We start from the raw sequence: 25,085 nt of genomic DNA on the forward strand, positions 1-25,085 counted from the left end.
TCCACAACAAGACCAATGAACTGAAAAGCAGCAGGGAAACAGAGGGGTGGGGTGGAGGTATCTAAACTAGGTGAAACAGATTTTTAAGGAGGGAAATAAGAAGCTTAGATTGTGTCTGTGACAAATGCACTCCCCTTAAACTTTCTCTTTAACAGTGGCAGATTGGGATGTGAAAGAATTAAGGGCACAAACATTCAGTCAAGAGTCTCGTCCCATATCAACACTCAACAAGAGAGTTCTTGGAATCACTCTTTGTTGGGATGAGGGCTCGGAGGCATAGTTGTTCCATGGATTGGCCAACACAAAGGTACCATTCCTCAGAAGTCTTTATAACTCCTTCCACTCGTTTTAATCTTTTGCGATACCCTGGTATTTCCACAGTCTCCGCAAAGTTCAAAAAGATACTATCTCTCCACTGTAGTGGAAAAATTGTATTAAATCCATGCAAAATAGTCTGATAATATCATTTTATGTTGTTGGAAGGCATTCTTAAAGAGACGCTTTGCTGTTTTGAGGCATTTAAAAATGGAAGCGAATTGTTATGGTAAAATAATAAATTGAATTAAACAAATACAATTATAAAGAAATTTCCTAGCAAAAGATTATTTTTTCAGTCAGTTATCTGATATAACCTGGTGAACAGCCCAAAATAAAAAAATAAAAAAATCAGCCTGATCCTCAACAGACCATGATTTCTGTGACCAAGATTTTTTTTTAAAGAAATTTTAATGCCTATATTAAGGAGCTTCTGAGAGAAAATGTTAGTAGACTCTAAAATAAACTAAAATATTAGAGATAAGACCATAAATCATTTAAATTTTTGATACTTGATATCAACTTGCCTGCATTAAACATAAAATTGCTACTAGATAGTGATAACACTGTACAGCCCTGAGAAAACCTACATTGTGAAACCTACTTAAATGACTAATGTATTAACTTGCCCAGCCCTGAAATGTGACAACTCTATATTTAATTAATATATTAAATGAAAATATAAAAGTTGTTTATACATTACATCCTATCTATATCAGTCTATTATATGTCTCTTAAAACTGGCTGATTTTAGACTCAGACTTGAATTAAGATCAGCATAGGTAAGACTTTGGAGTTATGCATATGCAACATTTTCTGAACCCATATTCTAATGTGAACTCCAGCATATAATAATCATAGATCTCAGCATATGCTATGCTGAGAGTCATCCAAAGGGATCTGAAATGATCCTGTCTGTTGGTAATGCCCTTTGCACTTAGGATGCTGTTGTAGGGAAATTGACATGACTTATAGCAAGTCATGGCGACTACATAACCCAAGAACTGTTCAAACCACAAGCACAAATAGCATCTTTCTTTATTGATGGCCATTCAAAAACATATACACTACTGTTTGGGGAAAGAAGTCTCTAATGTTCACCAAGGCGGCATTAATTTGAGCAAAAATACAGTCAAAACAGTAACATTTTACTACAATTAAAAATGTTTTCTATTTTAATAGATTTTAAAATGTAATTTATTCCTATGACGTCAAATCTGAATTTTCATCAGCCAGTTTTCAGTGTCACATGATCCTTCAGAAATCATATGCTGATTTGGTGCTCAAGTAACATTCTTATTATTTTCAATGATGAGAAACAGTTTTGCTGCTTTGAAAAATGTGAGACTTTTGATGAAGAGAAACATTCATTTTGAAATATGTTTTTTATTACAATTTAAGAGTTATCACTTTTGATCAATTTAATGCATCCTTGCGAAATTAAAATCTAAAAAAAGAAAACTTACTGACCCCAAACTTTTGAACAGTAGTGTAATATATCATCTGAAAGAAGCCAGAATAAAAAAAGAGATGCTAGCAGGTGACCTCTAAGCAAACGGCGCATTGAAATGACTCGTCACTCAGACTCCAGTGATAATAAAAAAGAGACAAAAAAACTTTATTTTTTTTATCTAGACCAGGCTTTTTGTGAGAGTTGATGGGAGGGTTAAAAACCAGTTGGAGGCAGAGTCAAGGAGACCAGCCTGAGACTGGTGCCTTTGGCTCCTGTGGTTAAGCCAGGGCTCCCATGGGGTCCCAGGCCGGGAGGACGACGGGGTCTTGCTGCATGACGTCCAGCACTTCAGGAGGGATGAAACTCTTATCCACCACCACCTCGTATACATACTCCGAGAACCACTCGTCTGTCATGATCAGATATCCTGCAGGAAGAGGAAGAGATGAGGCACGGACAGACCGAGATAAACGGGTAAAATAAGAGAGGAGCAAAAGAAAGATAGCAGGATGGAGAAGGGGAACACTATTTAATTTGCCACAGCAGAAGCTCTTCAGATTGCATAGGTTTGAACAGAGCTCAGTCTACTAAACTTGTAATTAAGCTATATATGCCGCTATATATGCCACTATATAAAGTCCATGCATGAGAGATGTCCGATTTAGCGCCCACCTCGTGAGACAGGATTTTTCGTCACACTCTGAAAGCCGATTAAGCTTGTGAGTAAAACTTAAACAGCAAACAGTGTTTAACCAAATCTGATGTCAAATGAAATCCTGATCCAATTAGCGCGGCATGTTCTCCATTGTTCCACACAGAGGGAACGAGCCACACCCTGTCTAAATCTCCGTCTGTTCTCACCTCTCAAAATTGAAAAGGTTTGATTTTAAAACAAGCAAACACACGTATTTGAACATTATTTTTATTCAGGGTGTGTCTGGATCCTCTCGTGTCTAACAGTGGCTCCCAATAAAGCCGGTTCCTTTCTTAATCGCTTAAAGAATGCACAAACTCTTGATATCAAAGTTTTGCCCTGCAAAAAGCAGGAAGACGATGTTGATAAGGTTTATTTCACACAGCGCTCCCTCTCGGGTCATGTCCGGTTGACTAAGACGCATCAACCAGGCCAACGAACAGAAGAAAAACACCTAGTGAAACAGAGCACAACATGTACTAGAACAAATAGAGCAGTAGAGCTTGAATTTCCATGTATCGGTACCTCAGCTCAATGCTTTGGTAATTAAAATACTTGTAATGTGTGTGAATGGAGCAAAATTTTTGGACTTTTAACGAGCCAGAGTCAAGCCTCAGTGACAAACTGTTCTAAATCTTAAGAACAAACTGATTTGTGTTACAAAACACCTTATTTATTTATGCAGCTAGCAGTTTTTGTATTTGCAGTAGAAATCATCCATTCCTGGGGGACTCAAAGGATCTTAAAGAATATTTATCTTTCTATTCATCACTCCATTTTTACAAGCATAAAATCTACAATCTTCAGGGCCCCCAGTGAGCCACTGAACACATTATAAATATACGGTCAAAATCAGTTACACAAATACCTCTCTTCAAACTCTTGTTCGTGCCACAGTATGTAAACAGGCAAAAATAAGTGGGAACGAGGCAGAAATACAGCTCGAAGCCTGTATTTCTCCAGAAACGTCAACCCGGCCCCTTTGAGTATATCATGTTATGGTCTAATCTTCAGGGGAAACAACTGTTATGACCAATTTGAGAGCCCTTAACCCCTTTAACCTCAACAACACATTTTTTAAATTCCCCTCCTCTTCTAGCTGTCAAACAATATTGCTCGAAAACCACAAAAAGTCCTGATTTATGTGCAGCTGTGATGTTTTGAATTCATCGGCAGCTGTGATTAAATGTGATTTGTCATGTATTAAAACGCCATGTGTGGTGTAAGATAGCTGTTTTTATGACATTGGCAGATGATTCTACTGAACTCAGTGGGTTAAAGGTGAACCGTGATAATTCTGCGCTACTAGCAGGATGTTGGAGTTGGCACTCAGAATGTTCTAATTGTTGTTAGGGTGTTGCTAGCAGTGTTGGGGGTAACGCATTATATGAAACTTGAGTTATGCAATCAGATTACTTTTTTCAACTACCTAGTAAAGTAACGAATTCTTTTTAAATTTACAACAAAATATCTGAGTTACTTTTTCAAATAAGTAACAAATTACTTTTTCACATTTATTCACTGACAGCTCTCCTGTCCCCATGTTGAGAGAAACTGTAAGTGCCGAGGCTTTGAGTTTTGTTCTGATTTAAAGGTGCTAAGAGGATCTTTTCGTCGACTGAGAAACCAAAGACTGTTAGTGAGTTTTTGAAATGAGCGCATGCGTAAGAACAGCCCCCCTCCTTCACAGCTCATTTCGAGGAAATGATTCCCAAAACTCGTGCGTGAGTATTGGAGCACGAGTGTTTACCACCGGCATTCGCTATGTCGTGTTTTTTGGATTTATTATGTCGGACTCACCGCAGGTAACTCATAATCTGCAGTTGTTACTCCTGTCTCCGGACAAAAGCATCGCATGCGGCGCCTGTAGAGTGTGGAAAGTTACTGGAGCGCGCAGCCGCGCACGTCTCTCACAAGGAACGTCATGGGGCCAATGTGATGATCACGTAAACGATTGGCTGATGTTTTTAAGGCCCTACCTCATGCACAGATGATGTATATTAATATTATTACTTTCAGTGCATCTAATAAATAGTCTTTTATCAGTTAGTAAAGACAGTTTCAAGTAATATTGCAAAAATGTATAAAACAAAACATCCTCTTTAGCACCTTTAATCTCACTTTATTTACAAATGTCTTTGCTGCTGACCTTCAATGATTCAATTCAAACATACTAATAGCAAAAAAGACTTTATATAAACAACACATTTGTGTTCAGCCTGAAGCTTATTAATTTCACTTTTGATCTGAAAGGGCCTTTACATTTGCTATAAATAGAACTTTTTTGTTGTTATTAAAAAACAATCAAGCCCAGTCCAGGTGAGAAAAAGTAATGCAAAAGTAATGTAACGCATTACTTTCCATAAAAAGTAACTACTTTTTTAGGGAGTAACTCAATATTGTAATGCATTACTTTTAAAAATAACTTTTCCCAACACTGATTGTAATTTGATAGTAATAAAAATAAATAAATAAATAAAAAAAATCAAGTGGTTTCAAGTGAATTTCAGCATCACAACAATGTACAGCATGAAAAATGAATTTTCATTTTGATATCTGCTAAAGAATTTAACAGTTATTAAATTATTTTAAGATTAACCATGTCAACATTAGGTAATCTAAAGCTGGGTGCACATTAAAAGTTACATGCGGGATTAAAATGGTGGCTAGCAAACAATAATCAATCTGTAGTTAATTTTGATCATGGCTTGTCTTAAAAAAAAAATGAAAAAAAAAAAAATGAAGACATTGTGTGTGAAGGGGTGGTTTGTTGTTGTCTCACTAGTTGCATCATCAGGTTCTGCGCTCCTGTTGGTCTTGATTTGACGGTTGTCGCAGTGACACTGCAGGACTGTGCGTCAAATCTTCTGACACTCCCAGAATTTCATCTGAGGTAAAATTTGATCGCGATGGTCATTAATCAGCTGTCAGGGAACATGTCAACTAGTGATCAAAGACTTTAGATTTTGGCCTAGGATCAGAGGATATTTTAGGATTCTCAACATTTGTCTCAGACAGTCAAATTGTGGCCAAAAAAAAAAGTGTTTTTAAAATAACAGTTTTCTATTTTAATAGATTTTAAAATAGATTTTATTCCTGTCATGGCACACCTGAATTTTGGGTATTTATTATAGTATTAATTACTTTCCAAAAAACATATCTTACTAACCCCACACTTTTGAACGATAGAAAAGTGAAATAGAAACAGCAACACCACAAAGCCATAACAATTACACTCTTTGAGGAAGTCAACCTATGAAAACCTTTTTATAGTTGTCTCCTCCCATTAAACCACCATAGGAAAATAGTATTTTATCATGGAAACAATGACATGCTTCACCTTTAAGGCAAACTTTGATCTTTTTAAATGCAGAAATTAAGCAATCTGCAAGGAATAATTTTCTACGATAAACGAGCAGGCCAAAAAAAATCTTTATAATCTTCTGAGGAATGCAGGTCTAAGTAAGCAGAAAGAAAATGGCCATGTGTGCATGTGCACACACTCTTTCTCTCTCCAGGCAGCCAGAGCTAATTAAACAGCCCCTCGATGTAGCGTCTGTTTTAAATAAGACAGTGGGTATAGACATTGGGTCCAGCTGTGAGCGGGTCTACAGATGTGCATGACAAGACTAGCGCACACAGCGTGCTTTAAACCTCTGAAACAAGAAAGGCCCAGCATAGACCCCATGCTAAATCAAATATCCGACTCCCAGTGTTCTCAGACAAGGGTAAAATTAAGTCATTGAAGAGCGGACTAAGGAGCTTCAAGAGCTAATCCTGCTGCAAATTGAATTATTCAATGTCAAAAGCCAAATATCTTTAAATTAAGAAGCATGTGTAATTGTCAGACAGATGGCGACCCCCTCACCTTTATTCCCACGATCGTCTCCCCACGAGTTCTCCACACGCCACTTCTCATAGCATTCCTCCTTTCCATTCTGAGAATGAGAGAAAAAGATGAAGAAACAGAGAAAAAGTCCATCCCATTCACATGACACTCATATTGGTTGTTTTAACATAGTGGATGTGGGCTTGTAATGGAAAGGTTTTAGGTTTGCAACGGTTGATCTGTGAACTAATACCAATGTGACCTTGGGAAAAGCACACCGTAAGTTATTCCAGTTGTTTAGGATAATAGCACCTGTTGAATTGACTACTTACATGAACAAATGGAATGAAATGAGACTTTCATAGCATACACTACTGTTTAAAAGTTTGGCATGGGTAAGACTTTTGGTAAGACATTTATTTAATGAAAAACATAATTAAATAGTATAATTGTGAAATATTATTACAATTTAAAGAACTATTTTCTATTTTAATATATTTTAAAATGCAATTTATTCCTGTGATGCAAAGCTGAATTTTCAGCGTCATTATGCCAGTCTTTAGTGTCACATGATCCTTTAGAAATCATACTAATATGCTGATTGGTGCTCAAGTCCATCAATCAATCAATCAAGAGAATAAAAATAAAATGTAAAAGCAGTTTATCAGAAGTGCTCTAGAGGGTGAGTGAAGGAAGAGGAGATCACTAATAGGGGTGCAAGGCCTGTTAGTGCCTTATAAACACAGGAGAATTTTGAAATCAATCCTAAATTGTAAAGATGCTAATATGGAAGTAATAGGGTCCCTTTTTCTCACCCCAGTTAAAAAGCTGTGCTGCTGCATTTTACACCAATTGCAGGTGATTTAACGGGTCTGGGGGAGACCCATTTACAAAAAGTTATAACAGTCTAACCTTGATGTGATAAGTGAATGGACCACAATTTCCAGTTCGCTTCTGTTAAAGTGCTTAAAGGGAGAGTTCACCCAAAAATGAAAATCTGATGTTTATCTGCTTACCCCTTGGGCATCCAAGATGTAGGTGACTTTGTTTCTTCAGTAGAACACAAATGTGACCTGATCCAGCAAAATGAGTCACAGTGACCCAAATTTCAAAATTGAGATTTTGGTATCAATGGAAAGATGAGACAATAAGCTTTAAAATGATATCCTAGTCAAAGTCATACCTTGAATGGTTTTAAAGATTTGAAGACCCATTTGAATTATGGTCGTCTGCCCTCTTTTTCCAATTGAAAACCTGAGAAAGTTTTCTTTCTTTTAAACTTCTTTTAAAGTTTTTTGTTAATATCTTTCAAAATCCATTGCATTTAAAAGGGACAAACTATTTATTTTACAGCTGATTTGACCAAAGACATTTTTATATATATAAATGCTATTAAACCAGGCTGAAACTCAAATTATTTTAAAGTATTTATTTGAATTAATATTTTTTAAGGCATTTTTACAAAGATTTACTAAAATCAGAAAGATTGAACAGAGGTGCTACATTTTTGCTTGAGAGAGAGGGTGTGTGTGTGTGTGTGTGTGTGTGTGTGTGTGTGTGAGAGAGAGAGAGAGGCCATAGACTGACGTTTCTCGTAAACGAAATCTTCATCAAATGACAGAAAACACGGCTCTCCATTGTTGAGTTTACACCCTTTACAGCAAAAGGCAAGTATTTTGGCTAACTCAACATCTCGATCACCGCTAACTGATTCACAACTAAACATTGAGGAGATTTGCTAGCTTGTTTACACAGAGCCGCGCGCTAGTCTGACAGGATGGCTGGACCGATCGCGTGCCTGTCAGTCGAAACGAGGCTTCCCATTGATAATAATCAGCGTTTATGTCAGTGTGTTTACATTTCTAAGCTTTTTGATTGGTTCTATACAACGTGTAACACCATATTTGGAGAGCAGAGACGTTTCAGGGGATACCGGGAAATGCTCATAAGTGACGAAAGGGGTTCCATGTCAAATTTAATAGCCATTTAAATACCTTTACTCAATTATCTGGACTACGAAACTTTGGGAGATTATTTTTGAAAGTCTGTTCTTTGAAATTAGCTTAAAAAAATTGATTTTTTCATTGTTTTTCCACATTATCGGCCCATATCTTAAAATAGAACGTTGCGACTTCCGACTCATTTCGCCAGAGCGGGTCACAAATGATGATTTTTAACTCCAACCGCTGCCGTCTGTCAGTCTGTCAGCACAAACCGATCGTTTCGTGTCTTAGGACATCAATGTGTCGTCACGAGCCGCAGGGTTTCATTTGGATTTGTCTAAGCAAGTTTTATTTACTCTTATAGTAGAAGTTCCAATTCACTCCTATTATTTGACTGACAGATGGCAGCGGTTGGAGTTAATCATAATTTGTGTTCTACTGAAGAAACAAAGTCACCTACATCTTGGATGCCCTGGGGGTAAGCAGATAAACATCAAATTTTCATTTTTGGGTGAACTATCCCTTTAACTTAAGTGATTGATCTCAAAAGAAGCTACACACACAACAACAACAACAACACTAATCTGCTTATTAAAATTTTTTAATTACCCCAAGACTCCTTACGTGATCTTCTAAATTTAAGGACAAAGGTTAACTGACCTGCCAGGGTAGATAGAGATGATGTGGAAGGGCCTACAATCAGAACCTCTGTTTTACTCTCATTTATTTGAAGGAAATTAGCCAAAGCTTAATTATAGCACACAAAAAAGAAAATGTCTAAAAGAAAATTTCTTATTTATACTCACTGGAACAGTAGCAAACATAGAAAAATAGAACTCGAAAGGAAGAATATATAGGGAAAATGTATGGGAGATGCCTCATACTAAAAGGGCAGATTTAAATAACATTTCTTATTATCATCAGTGTTGAAAACCATGATTCATTTTTTCAGGATGATGAATAGAAAGTCTAAAAAAAACTGCATTTATTTGAAATAGAATTTCTTGCAATATTATAAATGTACTTACTATCACTTTTAATGTTTCCTTGCTGAACAAAAGTATTCATTTCTTTTAAAAAAATCTTAATGACCCCAAACTTTTGAACAGTAGTGTATATTTCACAAAGTGTAATGTCAAGGTGCTCTTTAAACCTGGGCTATCTTTTACTGATTAATGGACAGACTGAAGAAGGCTTTGCTTTACAGCTCAAGTACACTGGGGCTGCCAGAATAATGAACTCTGGACATGCATATGGTGACTTATGAGGGGAAACAGACAAACTGTTCGTAATTAAAACAGCCCGGATGTCAGCAGAAAGGGAGAAAAAAAAACTCCAGGTCACACTGACTGTAAGAGCTGTTAATGAGCAGGCAGGGTCATAATAACCCATGCGATATAGTGGTAGATAAAGAACTTGCTCAAATTTCTGTACTATCCAACCCGAGTGTGTTTGACAGTGTGCGCTGTGTTTTTGAGCATGCTGTTCTCTCAATACCTTGTCAGTAACGGCAGTCAATATCATAGCGTGGGTCATCATGGAGTCTCCATAGATCAACCTTTCTGCCTTAGATAGGTTTTTCACTGAGATGCCAAACACCAAGTCATGGTTAAACCTACAAAAACATACAGGGAATCCTTAGTGTCATAAATACATTCAGAAATAACTTACTTTTTAACTGAAGGAAGAGGCAATACTTACACATTCATGTCATTGATGCCCAGTTTGCTATGGAAATGTTTGCCTACGTCACAGCCAAACCACACCGCCTGATGCCAGAAAGACATTCATTAATACAGACATACAGAAATCCACTTTCAGCTGCTCGGTAATGAAAATCACCATCCTAAAGCCCTAGCTAAACAACTGCATCACTGTTCTAAATCCCAACAGTAACATTGTCAAGACAAACATGTACAACAAGACTTTCAAACAAAACCCAGACAGAATGCAAAATATTGCAACAGCAAAAAAATGGTGATTTTTTGCATGCCAAAAATACACTTAGGCAGTATAAACCTCACCAAATTACTATGGGAAAAAAAAAAAACTTCAAGAATAATTTATACTTGTGTCATTTAGTGGGATCAAACTCAGTGTAAAAAAGCACATTAAGTCTCATGAGGATGGAATATGTGGCTAGAAATAGTGATGGGACAATCATCCAGCAAATGGCTGTTTGGTTAGTGAGGTTTATCAAGAGATTTTACATATTTTTAGCTTTAATATTTTTTAAATAGTAGTGCTTTAAAGATGTATTTTGATAAGCAACTTTTTTGTAATTTATCTGCACTACAACCATCAAAAAATTTCTTTTGTAACAAATTCACCACCTTCAAGAATAGAATTTAGTCTCTTACACTCCCCAAGGCTACATTTATATGATCAATAATACAGTAAAAACTGTAATATTGTGAAATATTATTCAAATTTAAGATGATCGTTTTCTATTTTAATATATTTTATAATGTCATTTATTCCATGGCAAAGATGAATTATCAGTATAATTTTTCTAGTCTTCAGTGTCACGTGATCCTTCAGAAATCATGCTAATATACTGATTTCTTATTATTATCAATGTTGAAAACAGTTAACATTTTTGTCAAAAACATTTTTTCATAAAGTTCAAAAGAACAGCATTTATTTGAAATAAAAACCTTTTGTAATATTATAAATGTCTTTACTGTCACTTTTAATGAATAAAAATAATAAAATGCTGAAAAAAAAAAAAAAATCATACTATCTCCAAACATTTGCAAGGATGACTGTAAATCAGCCTAATTATAAAGACCTAACTGTTCAGACAACCCATCAACTAGTTGATTTTACCTCTCCATTCTTGATGGAATTTGCTGCAGCTTTTTTGAGCAGGTCGATGGGCTGGTTGTTGTAAAGTGTTTTACGGCCGCCCACCATGTTGCCCAGAAACTCCACACTGTACAGCTTCCCATAGGGGTTTTGGGGCCGAGGGTCGTTTACGAGGCAGACCTGCATAGAAATTACACAACCTGTGAGTGAGCACTACAACACGCTGAAGGTAACTAATGCTGAAGCTGAGGTAGTCTGTGCTGCTTGAACCTTGTCCTGGAGGTTATAGAGGGGTTTGACATGCTGTGTGTAGAACTCCAGAGGAGTTAATGGGCCCATGCGGTGAAAGTTCTTGTCCTTGTCCCGGTATTCCCAACAGATGGTGTCTGGAGGACTGCCCAGACACACACTGGCCACTCGAAACACCTGGCATTTAATGAAAAAAAAAAAAAAAGACATGAAATCAAAATTGGCCACTATTCACACAATCAATGGATTTGGTCCACGGATAAAAATTATTCTGATTTCCTCTTGCTAAAAACAGTAATATTGTGAAATATTATTACAATTTAAAATAACCATTTAATATTTTTGTGGAAACAGATACATTTTTCTTCAGGATTGTTTTAGAAGGAAATCTTCTGTAACAATATAAATCTTTACCAACATTTTTTTATCAATTTAATGCATTCTTGCTGAATAAAAGTACTAATATCTTTCAAATAAAACAAAAACATATCATACTGATCCCACACTTTTGAATGTTAGTGTACATTTTAAAAGCTCAATCTAACAAGTATCCAAAATTCAAAAATGTTTGATTGAAAGCTCACATTAAGTTTGAACTCTAAAGATGGATGACATATGGATGTGATATGTTAAATAAGACCTGGGAAAACAAACCACATTAGAGAAAACTCTGGCTTTGACTGGATGTAGCAGAGATGAGCACTAAGAACACAAACACTGTGTGTGAGGCGTCTAATGTTTGACTATGGTACTCTTTATTCTGAACTCAAACTGTTTTTAGTTCTCAGAACTTAGCCTTTGTTACTCCAATCTCAGGCATTTCCTGGCCTCTCCTGACCGTGGCCTCGGCTTTACATATTGGAGCGCGGATTTCTCTTAGCCAAGATTAACTTGACCTTGATAATACGCGCTTCTTGGTCAATCACAAATTCGCAGGCAGTAAGGCAAGAAAATGGACAGATAAGATGCGCCTGTCTTCTTTCTTTAGGCATATTCAAGTAGGTGGATTGAGAAAAACATGCGCCACATGAACTGAAGTTTACAGACACTTCTGGTTGACACTATTCACACTGTGTGAAATAGTAAATAGAAAATAATAATTACAATTCTGAAGCTTGTAGGAGATTTTAAAGGGAAAATTGGGAGAACAACAGCTTAATTTTTTTAGATGTTGAGGGAAAACTACATATTAAATAAAAATAAAAAAAACTACCAACCCAACAAAATGATATAAAACCCCACAAAAATAAACAAAAACAAAAGAAAAAAATCTGGACATACAGACTCATGATAGCTACTTTTAGTGGTGCTTTTTTGTCCTATTGAGAGTTTGACAGCATAAATCATCCACTTTCATTTGCAAAATGTCATTTGGACACAGAAGGCTTTGGAAGAACATGAGGATCAATAAACCAAAATATTTCACTTTAATGTACTCTTTAAATGCTCTTTTCTCCAACCAACCTTCTCTGTTCTCTCTCACCCTATTCCAGCACTATCCTGGAAAGAACACCCTTTAGCATTACAGTTTGTTTTCTCTATCCAGTCTACCCAGAGGGAGAGTAAATACCAGCGGCGCCCGGCCCTCTTTCCTCCCCGTTGACCCGGCATTGGACCCAGATGCTCTAACCGCACAAACAGCCTCTGCGTCGCACGCTCTCACATCCTCTCTCCTCCTTGGCAGGTTAGATAAACTTGCAGGACCGTCCAAACAACACGGGCGCCTGTTTTTTTTTTTTTTGGTTCTTTTTTTGCCTGTTGAAAAGTGCCGCTTGCGCAAAACAATGGCTGAGGCTCACTGACGTCAGTACAGAGCCAGAGAGTCAATATTGAAACACCTGTCTGAGGATGGGTGGCCACAGGGCAGCAGGAAGGGCCGAGGGGCACAACCAGGGAGGAGCGGCTGGCTCACAGGCCAGTAAGATGAGCACGTATATAAAGCTTTTTCTCAAGAAAAACAAAATGTCTCAACTAAAAGCACTAAATCTCATATCCTCTGGTTGTTCTGTCATGCCTTGACTTGGGATAATGTAGGATCTGTGAGTCAGAGTAACTTAACAAAAGCAAGGTGTACGGAGGCAACGTTTGTTTTGAAATCAAATGTGCATTTGTGTGTATAGAATAAGCAATAGGCACTTGATCTAAAAGAAGGTGCATGAAAACCTACTATATCCTAAGCAGACTGGCAAAAGCATTTGTGAGATGTTATAGGAAAACATTTTAATTTTCTCCAAACGGCCAGAGCTTGGTGCTTATGCAGGGCATTATGAGATCAAATGTGGCTTATGATATTTAGTAGTCATTGCCACTATAAATAACAGTAGTATAAAGGCAAAAAAACTAAACCAATATTAAAAAGAAAAAGAACAAAGGACTAAAAAAAAAAAGGCAAATTAAAAAAAGCAACAAAGCACACAAAACAACAATAAAAAAATAAATTACAAAGAAAAAATGAAATAAACTAACTTAAAAAACAAACAAATAAAATGAAAGACCCCACAGAACTAAATAAAAATAAAATACAAAAGAAAAAATTATTAAAAAAACTAAATAAAAAAAACAACAAACTGAAAATATAGCTGCAAACAGCAATTGGGGGCCAAGCACCGAAGGCATCGAAAATAAGAATAGAAAGAAAAATGAAATAAATAATGAGAAAAATGTTTGGGTTGTAGCGCAGTGCGGAGCTAGAAGAGAAAAAAACAGCAGAAATTGAATGTACATGAAAAAAGCTGGTTCAGAAGTAGAGGTGAAAAAGAACTCAAAAGAACAGAATAAGAAATAATCAGAAAAATGTCTGGGTTGTAGTGCAATGCAGAGCAAGAAGAACAAAAAACAAAAAAACCAACAAACCAGAAGCTGAGATGAAAATGAACACAGAATGAACAAAAACAGATTTATTTCTAATCAGAAGACGAAAGACTAGTACAATACTTATTGGGATAATAAAGGAATTGAAATTACACATTTCAAACAATTTCAAAAGTTGCCCCACACAGGACTTGAACCCACAGTCTATGGATCTGGTGACTGACACTCATCTCATTGCGCCATTGGGTAGACGCTTTTGCACACTTACCAAATTTGAGTAGTTCATGTGAGAATGGACTCACAATGAAGATTTTTTTATGTAATAAAAATGCACCACATGTTATATTTATTCATTTTAGTTAATAATTCTCTTTTTCATTTATTTCAATATGGTGGACATTTACGGAAAATGATGTACATTTAAGGAAAATGACAAGTGACACATCGTCGGAATTGGCATTAGCGAGAGAATAAAATGACAAAGCATATACATTTTGGAAAATGTTTTCAAAAGTTATAAGCATTTTTGCAAATTTGGAATACTCTCTGGAATACTAGGTGGAGTTAAGTTTAAACTTCTCAGGTTCCTTAAGGACATTCAGATGATGATACGTACCAATTTTTGTGAAGATATGTCAAATTGTTTAAAAGATATTGCAATTTATGACAAAATTAAAAAATTCAGCTGATATTGACAGAAGTGGTATCCTCGGATTCCCAAGGAATCCATAGACACCAAGATTTTGATTTTCTGACAAACTGTTCAAAAGTTATTGGCCAAAATAGCCATTTTTCAGATCTCATGACCTGTAGGTGGCGCTGTTCCCATATTTGGCATGGACCCTCAGATCCTGGTTCTGATGAAGCGTACCAATTTTTGTTTCAATTGCTCAAAGTTTGGCCGAGATACAGCCTCTGAACCAATTTTGAGTCGACCTAGATAACTTTTTTTTTCCAGTACATAAAAAAAAATTCTATTCAGTCATTTTTGTGCAGCTTGGTCCAAAGATTATGTGATCAAAGTTTGGACAAAATTTGATGGAGTAGCAAAAAAAGGGAATACTGTACTTTTCAAAATGGCCGCTACTGTAATGGGTGGAGTCTTAATGTAAGATGTTGAATGGTATCAGCATAAAGAGACGAATCAGATGTACTAAATTAGATTTTTCTAGAGCAAATGGTTAAAATGTTATAAAAGTGAATTTTTGAACTGGTGGTGGCGCTATAGAGTTGGTCATAGAGACTCGAAATTTGGTCCATTGACTTTTCTGGATTATCACTACAATTGTGCCAAATTTAATCATTTCTCATGTTACGTTGCCATTGACTCCCATTCGGGAAGTATAATAAGAAAACCAACGGATACAATAGGTGCCTTAGCACCTTCGGTGCTTGGCCCCTAATAAAACAAAAAATAAAGTTAAACAAATAAATTAATTTACAAAAATGAAAACTAACAAAACAAAAAAGTTCATGGAGTGGAGTGGGACTGATGCGTGGATGGTTCAGGTCACCTACGGTCATACCCATCCAACGCCACACACGTCACCTCTCATTCTAGTGAGTTAAGATACCGGCTTATCTGGGATCACAAGCACCTGCTCCTGACTGAAAACATGCCTTCATGTGGGCATGACGTGCTCCAGGTATGATTATAGCATACAGGTGTTTGTTGACAAGGAAAGGAACACACTGGCTGACTGTCTCACGTCAAAGTAATCGATGTGCAAGCAATCAGCTATGCAAATTGCTAGATATATGAAAACATAACATGGCACGATTCCAGTAGCCTGTGCGAAAGTATGTGGATCTGTTTACAAGCTCTTCATTGTAAATACTGTTCTTCTATACATTTGCCAGACCCTTGTACCGAGACCACAGAGCATATCCTTCCATTTTTGTTGTCTGCATCTGCTTCTCAAACATAGCTTTGCAAGTAAACAGTATGGAGTTCAACGAGGGACAGTGTGTCAAAAATTTTGCTTTTGTTACATGGCAGATATGACACAACGCAAGCCAAAATATAATTTAGAGCATGACTGGATGAGCCATTAGAGGCTGCGAACAGCTGACAAATTCATCTGATTGATTAACTTGAGCTTTTCCTGTAAACATGAAACACATTTGGCCCTTGCAAACAAACTCCTCAAGGGAATTTCAGTATGTGTTTGCAGAGAATTATGCATAACAGTGATGAACCAGAGCTCAACCCCGCCCAAAAAAAACAAAAAAATCATATCTCTATCATAGCTAGACTATGACAGAAAACGGAATGTTTATAAAACACAATCATGATGAATCGATTGTGTGATTAAAGCGGTTATATCAGCAAATTTCCCTTGGAGTTTGATGTACTATAAAAACATATTGTAACTTTCAAAGCTCTACATACACTCTCACACACACACACACACACACACACACACACACACACACACACACACACACACACACACACACACACACACACACACACACACACACAAAAACCCTTCAAAAGATAACTTTCATTTCATTTTCAATCATGGATGCATTAAATTGATTAAAAGTGACAGTTAAGTTTAAAATTTTTAGTCATTAAAGGATCATGTAAAAGTGAAATATTAAGCAGCACAACTGTTTTTAACATTGTTAATATTAATAAATGTTTCTTGAGCAGAAAATCAGCATATTAGAATGATTTCTGAAGGATCATGTGACACTGAAGACTGGAATAATGATGCTGAGAATTCAGCGTTGCATCACAAGAATAAATTACACTTTTAAATTATACATTTTTTGTATCAAAAAATTTTAAAATTGTAATATTTCAGTATAACAGTACTGTGTGTGTGATTTTTTTCCCCCTGATAGGTGTAGATAGATAAATAAGCCTCAGGGACAAAAAAAAAATAAAAAAAAATATATATATATATATATATATATATAATAAAAAAACATTGTCAAAGGCTGGAAACCTGATTGTGTGTTCTGCTGCACAGAGTCCGGATAGTGTAAAGAGTGACACTGTCCAGTCCAGCACTGCCAACACACCAGTTAAACAAGGGCACCTTTGATCTACTAGAGATTATGAATGGAATGACAGATAAAAGCCAAGGGAACATGATACAGGCTGATTTTGAAACTTCGACTCTCATACAAACTCAATGTGCAAGACCACAGCTCTGACTTCATGCGTAATGCTCCTTTCATTTACGCTAGACTAGCATCCAATCTTAATTACATAAATAATATGCCCCCCCCCCCCCCCCCCCCCCACGTGTTCTCATCCACTGTAACTCACTATTTTGATAGGAATAAAAGTAACATCTCTTCACGTCCCTATTAAATACACAAACAAACTTCTCAACAACTCCTCCGCCAGTGAAGTGTTACAGAAAACAAACCAACACCAGGTGGACAAACAAACATCCCGTCAAATACAAGAAAACACACAAGCGGGTGAGAGGAAAGTGTTTCACAATCAGATTTAAAGGGAAGCGGATCGTACTTGGGTATGTGTTTGTCCAGGGAGAGAAACGCAGAGCATGAGCCTAGAGATATTAACTTAGACGTGTGCGCTGTGCGTCGTCCCTTCACAGATGGCGGAGGTATAGTAATAATGCGAGTGAGATTGCCTTTGCCACTCAACGACAGGCACCGGGTGATAACAATCATGTTTGTGGAACATTCTATCATCAAGTCCTGCAGGCACTTGCTTTCTCTCTGCCCAGCTCGCTCTTTCTTCCGCTCACACGCACAAAAACACGTGCAAACTTTTAAATAAAGCTACGCAGGTCTTCACAAAACCGGGGCATGCTTTGTATGTGCTCATTTTGGGACACAGGTGGTTAACAATGTTATTGTTTAGCTTAAATCATTAGCGATTTTTAATTATTGATGTGCATGTTTTGTCAGATCAAGTTCTTACGTCACTTACAGTTTGACATACATATACAAACGACTGAGACTATTTAAAGTTTAATAGGCTACTATTTATTCTTTCAATTCTCAATATATATATTAGCAGCATAGTAAATTTGCTTACCTAGAAATATTGCAGAATCTTAAGTATTTCAAATTCCTTAAACTTTATGTCCAATTTGTTTTTGAATGATATATTTGCAATGAAGTTTCGTTTTTTTTGGACCTCATCGTATGCGATTTTGAAGAAGAAAGGTTTCTTTTTAAAGTGAAATGTATAATACTGTTTTATAATGGAATTGTTTTACTTTGTACATTGTCTTATATACATTTCATGTTAAATATTACACCAGGTATATGCTGATCTTTGAAAAAAGACCTGTGAAAAAACTGTAATCATACTGCCTGTCTGTTGGTTGATTCTGGAAACATGTCTAAGAAAATCTTTTATGTTTCTGAGAGCTGATATGACAGGGAAGTTCTCAGAGCTGGCAACCGCCGATAAGGAACAAACAGTTGCAAATCCCGTCATTTTAGAAAGTAAGCTTGACTGTCCTCATACAGTTTATGTGAAATATGCAAGAGTTTTCAGCCAAGACTGTGAACGATAACCTTGCAATATTGTCTAGCAACCTCAACTGGTGGTCTCATCAGCAGTGAAACAGCTCCCTCAACAGGCATAAAAGAAATGCACAAATGAATATTTCAGCTAAAAATAGTAATTATCTAATTATGTCATTACAAACTCATATGGTGTTATCTTTTTAGTGTGAACACAAAGGAATTATTGAAAATCAAATCAATATGTTGCCAGGATCTTTAATGATGTAATTTAAGTGCATATGCATTTAACAGCATAGACGTTTAGAACGACGTGAGGGTGAATAAATAATCAGCAAATTTTAATTTTAAGCTCAACTATCCCATTGTGATAAAACAAAGCTGCAAAAATAAACTCACCTCCTCAATCATGGTGTCTATAGTGTCAGATAGCTCAGTTTTAGTGGCTTCACTGGCCACCATGTTCCTCAGCCTTAGACAATATTCCCTCAACTGCAAAACAAACAAACAAATGCTAATCATTAAAGCAATTCAAAAGAAAATATATGTTACTTGTTAATATATATAGTAGAGAATGTGCCAAATTATATAAGACCATACTAGGGGTGCAACAGAACACAAAATTCTTTTTTGGATTATATTACAGTAATTAATTCATGGATCTGATAATTTTTCGGATCAGCAAAAAAAAAAAAAAACCTTTCCATTCCATTTATTAATTAAAGAACACAGCAAAAACTACTAGCCTAACAAACAATTAAAGACAAGTGAACAGTTTGTAAAATAAGAGCAAGTACACACATTGGGTCTCATTCGTGAAACATTCGTAAATATATGAGTAAATATGTGAGTGATTTGCGCGTAAAGAGACCTTCCCGAAAACTCTTCTCCTGATTCACAAATACTTCGTAAACGTCAGAAGTGATAGTGAAATGTGTGTGTGTGTGTTAATGAATTCCAATCAGTCGTAAATGGGACGCGCGTGCACGCTCATTCTCAATTACCATAAATCCCGCCCATTAAACCCGACTGACAACTATATATGGGCATCATATTATGACACCAAACGAAGGATTTTGGCCATTTGGGGCCATTAGTTTGCCCAGCCCTATTGAAATCAATTAATTATTTGATTAAAGTGCTCCGTTTGCAGATGCTATTACTGGCTCTAACAATAAAAGTAAAAGAAAAAACGTATGTAATTACTATATATAATATTTTTTCAAAATACTGTGTAAATATATACCTTATTAAGGTGAATTAAAATGCAGCCTTATTAATGAGCAAAACGTTCGGATGTTAAACGCACTATTTACGCGTGGCTGGGAGCAGGTGTAGATTTCTTTCGTACCAACTAATATTTGGAAAATACGAACATTTTAATGAATCCGAAAATTTACGCCAGAACCACTTTACACACGATTTACACAAAAATTCGTTCTGCTCGTGTTTCATGAATGAGACCCATTACAAGCATAGATAAATACAATAGAACAAAGTTACAAATAGAATAATGTCTAACAGTAATATTCAGGAACAGAAATTTAAACAGAAACAGACTTTGGTGCTCCGAACCACTTATTCGATTCATAAAGCTCCGAAGCTTGAAGCAGTGTTTTGAAATCGGTCATCACTAGATACTGTTAAAAAGTTGTTATTTTGTTTTTTTGGCGCACAAAAAATATTCTCATCGCGTTATAACATTAATGTAGAACCACTGAACTCACATGAACTGATTTAAATATGTTTTTAGTAACTTTTTTTGGATCTTGAGAGAGGAAGTACTGGCAAGTTGCTGGCAATAGAGGCCTCACTGAGCCATCAGATTTCATCAAAATTATCTTAATTTGTGTTCCGAAGATGAACGAAGGTCTTACAGGTGTAGAACGACATGAGTGTGAGTAATTAATGACATTATTTTCATTTTTGGGTGAACTAACCCTTTAAGACCTAATGGACAGATTGAATATAATGATAAACATCCGATTTCTTTCTCAACAGTTTACGTTCACTTCAGACATAACCAACTGTGTTTACGAGAATACTGGCAGAGATGGGAATTTTGAGATAATTGTGTGCAAGTGTCCATTCAAGCGCAAGGAGACATGAAAGAGGAATTAATTCTGTGTTCAGAATCGAGTTCTCTTTTGCCTCTTCATGTGCTCTGAATGATTTAAAAATCCCTTGAATGCTTAAATTGGTAAGACTTAGAAACATGTGCAAATGATAAACTTTCACTTTATGATGGTTAAACTTAAAATCATTTGTTGATCCGTGGGGTCTGGTCCATATGGAAGTATGATCCGTCACACCCCTAGATTAGATGCTGACAATCTATGTCTGCCTTTCTCATATTTTTTTTTTTAAATAAATAAATAAAAATAAATATATATATATATATATATATATTTATATATAATATATATATAATATATATATATATATATATATATATATAAACCCCAGACAAACAGTTATTTATAAGGCAATGTTGGCAATCACATTATCAATATACTCATTTTAGAAACTTATTTAATGACTCTTAATTAGGCTGTGAAAAAAGATTCAGCCTTCAATCTTTTCAGGTTGCCTTCATAGTATAGTTATGGTTAACTAAAACTAATAAAATCGTTTTGGGTAATTAAAATAAAACTTAAATAAAATTAAATATTAGATACTTAAACTTTTTAATGTTTTTTTTTAATGAAAATTAAAATGTTGCCTTGGCAAATAATTGAAAAGTAAGTTTAAGCTGAAGTACTAAAATAATTAAAATAAAGCTAAACAGAAATATAATAATGAAAAAATAAAAGCACAAAATTGCTAAAATTAAAATAATATTAAAATGAAAACTGAAAATATAAACAATAGTGAATTAATTAAAAAAAAACAGTATATAAATACTATTAGATTTATTTTAATATTACTTAATACTAAAATAAAACTGGTTGCCTTTGTTTAATCGTTTCTGGTACATTATCTCATATTTGTTTTAGTTCTTCATTAAATGTCATGCGGACCAAAACTGCCATCTTCTTCATTTATCTACAAGACAAGGGAAGTGACATTCTCCTCTGCTCATCCGGTGACTCAAAGAGTGCTTCTATGATGGAGTCCCCGCTCATACACAGCCACTAAATCCTCATTCGGTAAATGTCAACATGAAAGCTTGAGGGGATACAACGCTGCAGACTCAGAGTTGAGCGTAACTTCAAACCCACCTTGTGATTGAGGATATCGTTCATTCTACGGGAAGCCTCTGAGCTGTGAGACTCTGGGAAGCACTTCTTAGGGACGACACCGTATTTTTCTGAAAAACACATAGAAGTTTAAATGTATCTCGAAAGTGAAGAATTTCAATTCATATATTTAAACCAATTTTGGTCTGAAGTGAACGACATGGATATCAATTATCACTTATCACTATCAATTGACAATAAACTCTTTAGCTGCAATAGTTGCACCAATGCAACAGAGCTAAACTGACCAATGAGGTTAACCAGCATATCCCACTGTCCACCATCATTGGTAGGATTTGATAGCAGGAACTGGACCAATCTGCCATCTACTGACTCCTTCCGCTGGGCTGTCTCCACACAGGCATGCAGAAAATAATAGCACCTCTCCACCTGAGACAAAAACAGAAATACACACAATCAGGGGGTGTGTACCATCAAGGTGAAGGGCCAAAGAGGGGACACAGTGGGCCACAAACATCCAGGCAACACAAAACATTTCACACAAAAAGAGGATTTACTGCACCTTTACCATTAACACAATGAGAGAAGGTAAAACACAGCAAAAACAACACAGCACAGTTACAACCTCGGAACCTGGTGCCAAATAAATAGTCAATTCTCAAATTAAACATTGTTTTTGAAAACGCAAATCACAAGGAGTGGTAACGCTGACTTACCTTATCCCAGAAAAAAAGATAAGACTGACTGAATTCAAATTCTTCAATGTTAAACTTCTTCATAAATGGAAGACGCATTACATTGAGGCATGAGAAGATCCAACATCTCCCTGATGGAAAAAAAACAAGCATAGACAGTGAGGCCAGGTCAAATCTAACAAGAAAGTAGTTAAAGGGTTAGTTCACCCAAAAAATACATTTCTGTTATTAATTACTCACTTATTTCTTTTCAAAACCGTAAGACCTTTGTTCATCTTCGGAACACAAATTAAGATATTTTTGATGAAATCCAAGGGTTTCTGAACCACACAGGCAGCAACGTCAGTGCACCTTTAAAGGCCCAGAAAGGTAATAAAGACATCGTTAAAATAGTTCACATAACAGTGGTTCAACATTAATGTTATGCAGCGATGAGAATACTTTTTGTGCACAAAAACAAAACAAAAATAATGATTTTAATTATTTAACAATATTTTCTCTTCTGTGTCATTCTCATATGCTGTTTACATTCAGCACTTCTGTGTTCTACGTCAGAACGCCGACTCATTATTGGCCGGCTCCTGCGTCAGCATCACATGTGTGCGTCGTGCTGCTCACATGATCAGCGTCAGCCAATACTATGCCGTAAAACGTAAACAACGTACGAGAATGACACAGAAGAGAAGATATTGTTGAATAAATTTGTTATTTTTGTTTTCGCACACAAAAATATTCTCGTCGCTTCATAACATTAAGGTTGAACCACTGCAGTCACGTCGACTGTTTTAACAATGACTTCAGTACCTTTCTGGACTTCGAAATTGGTCTATGAAGGAGACAGAGAGCTCTCGGATTTCATCAAAAATATCTTAATTTGTGTTCCAAAGATGAACGAAGGTCTTACGGGTGTGGAACGTCATGAGGAACTAACCCTATAATGGATGTTTTTCAAATAATACATAATACTGTATTTGCTATGCAAATATTACTCCCGTGTACTTCCATAAAAATATCCTGCTATAGCTTACTTCCTTGTTCCAAACCTAGTACAAGTGAAATGTGTCTTTTGAAAGGGATAAACAAAGTAATTTTGTTGTTTTGCTGATTCTTAGGAAAAAGTTAAGCAGTAGTCTTGGACTTCACATCATGCAAAAACACAAGTTTTCATTTACTGTTTTGACTGACACCTTCCACTCAAGTGGACATCTTTTTAAAGAAACTTTATTTTAGTATAGGTTGGTACCTGAGTTTTTCTGGTTGGTAACAGGTTTGCCCTCTGTGGGAATGCTGTGCTGGAAGATGTGTACTGTGTCCTGGACTGTCTGCCGATGCAGACACACCTCTAAAGGATCAATGCAAGTCGAGACGTTCTGGGCGAGCAGATATCGAGGCTCCGAGCGGAAGCGCTTGACAAAAGCTGATGCTTTCTCCTGACTCAGTCCTGGGCAACAAACAAGGGCACAAACACCAAAGAAGGGCACACAGTTTACAGTCCTGCAGTGTGATACTGTCCATTTAAACATTCACTTGTACATTGCGTAACGTTAATCATAAATGGTCAGACATGTTGATCTATATATGACTTTCTGGGACACAAAATTTGTTAGACAGAATGACAGTGTCAGAAATGACTGACAGCCAGCTCTCTTGACTTCAGTTTGACTCCATTCATGTTTCTGGAGTTTGCCGGTGTTTAGCTTCTCTTTCACTTTACAAACCTTTCCTTTTCATATAATTACACGTAGGCACTCATTTTAACCCATTAAAAGTGTCAGTCCAGTGATTAACTCGAGCATAAGCTATCAAAAGTTAAAAGTCACATCTTTGCTTAGTCACTTTCAGCTGTAGTAGTAAACAGCCCGGGCTAGTTAGCCACACAATGCTACTACATTCACATGAACATTTGTGAAGCTCTGAGCCCTCAGCCCACACCCACGATCTGCGAGAGACAATATTTACACATACGCACCAGTGTCCATGTTTGCAGGTGAGGAGAGGAGGTGTTGGAGTCTGATTTGTAAGTCTTTGTTTATTTCATTCGCCGACAGCCAGTCAGTCCGTTCGGAATTCCGGAAACAGGAAATCCAGTAAAATCGCGTGTCTTTCTGTCTAGGTTGCCATGTCTGGCGAAACCCCTCCTTTCGGGAGGGTACAAACCTTACAGTCTATGGTACAAACTTTGAACCCTACTCGTGGAAAGTAACCTTGAGTAGGCTACCAGGTAAATACCATGGTATTCATTAAAATACACTGCCCCACTGAAGCTCCTGAAAGGAGGGATTTCAGATATGGCAACCTCAAATTGAATTTAAACTATTAAGTACTTTGTATTTTCTTTTTCAACAATGGTTTAAAATAAATAAATAAATATATAAATGTGTGTGTGTGTGTGTGTATGTATGTATGTATGTATGTATATATATATATATATATATATATATATATATATATATATATATATATATAAACTATTAAGCACTTTGTATTTTCTTTTTCATATATATATATATATATATATATATATATATATATATATATATATATATATATATTAGAGAGAGAGAGAGAGAGAATACCAAAATATATAAATATACAATAGAAAATATGATTTATTATATATTAAA

General features: G+C 36.0%; 1 protein-coding gene across 1 annotated transcript; it reads right to left on the reverse strand.

The window, feature by feature from the left end:
* Nucleotides 1-1,906: 1,906 nt before the first annotated feature.
* On the reverse strand, nucleotides 1,907-24,575 carry blmh (bleomycin hydrolase). The gene is made up of 12 exons (XM_067364319.1): nucleotides 24,431-24,575; nucleotides 23,705-23,902; nucleotides 22,483-22,592; nucleotides 22,054-22,195; nucleotides 21,788-21,876; nucleotides 18,966-19,058; nucleotides 11,313-11,468; nucleotides 11,064-11,222; nucleotides 9,936-10,003; nucleotides 9,732-9,849; nucleotides 6,331-6,400; nucleotides 1,907-2,195 (listed from the first exon to the last, which is right to left on the reverse strand). Exons 1-12 carry the CDS (start codon nucleotides 24,438-24,440, stop codon nucleotides 2,047-2,049), a joined length of 1,362 nt encoding a protein of 453 aa, XP_067220420.1. The 5' UTR covers nucleotides 24,441-24,575; the 3' UTR covers nucleotides 1,907-2,046.
* Nucleotides 24,576-25,085: the final 510 nt, after the last annotated feature.

The sequence above is a fragment of the Chanodichthys erythropterus genome, chromosome 17 (assembly GCF_024489055.1).
Source record: "Chanodichthys erythropterus isolate Z2021 chromosome 17, ASM2448905v1, whole genome shotgun sequence".
NCBI classification, from domain to species: domain Eukaryota; kingdom Metazoa; phylum Chordata; class Actinopteri; order Cypriniformes; family Xenocyprididae; genus Chanodichthys; species Chanodichthys erythropterus.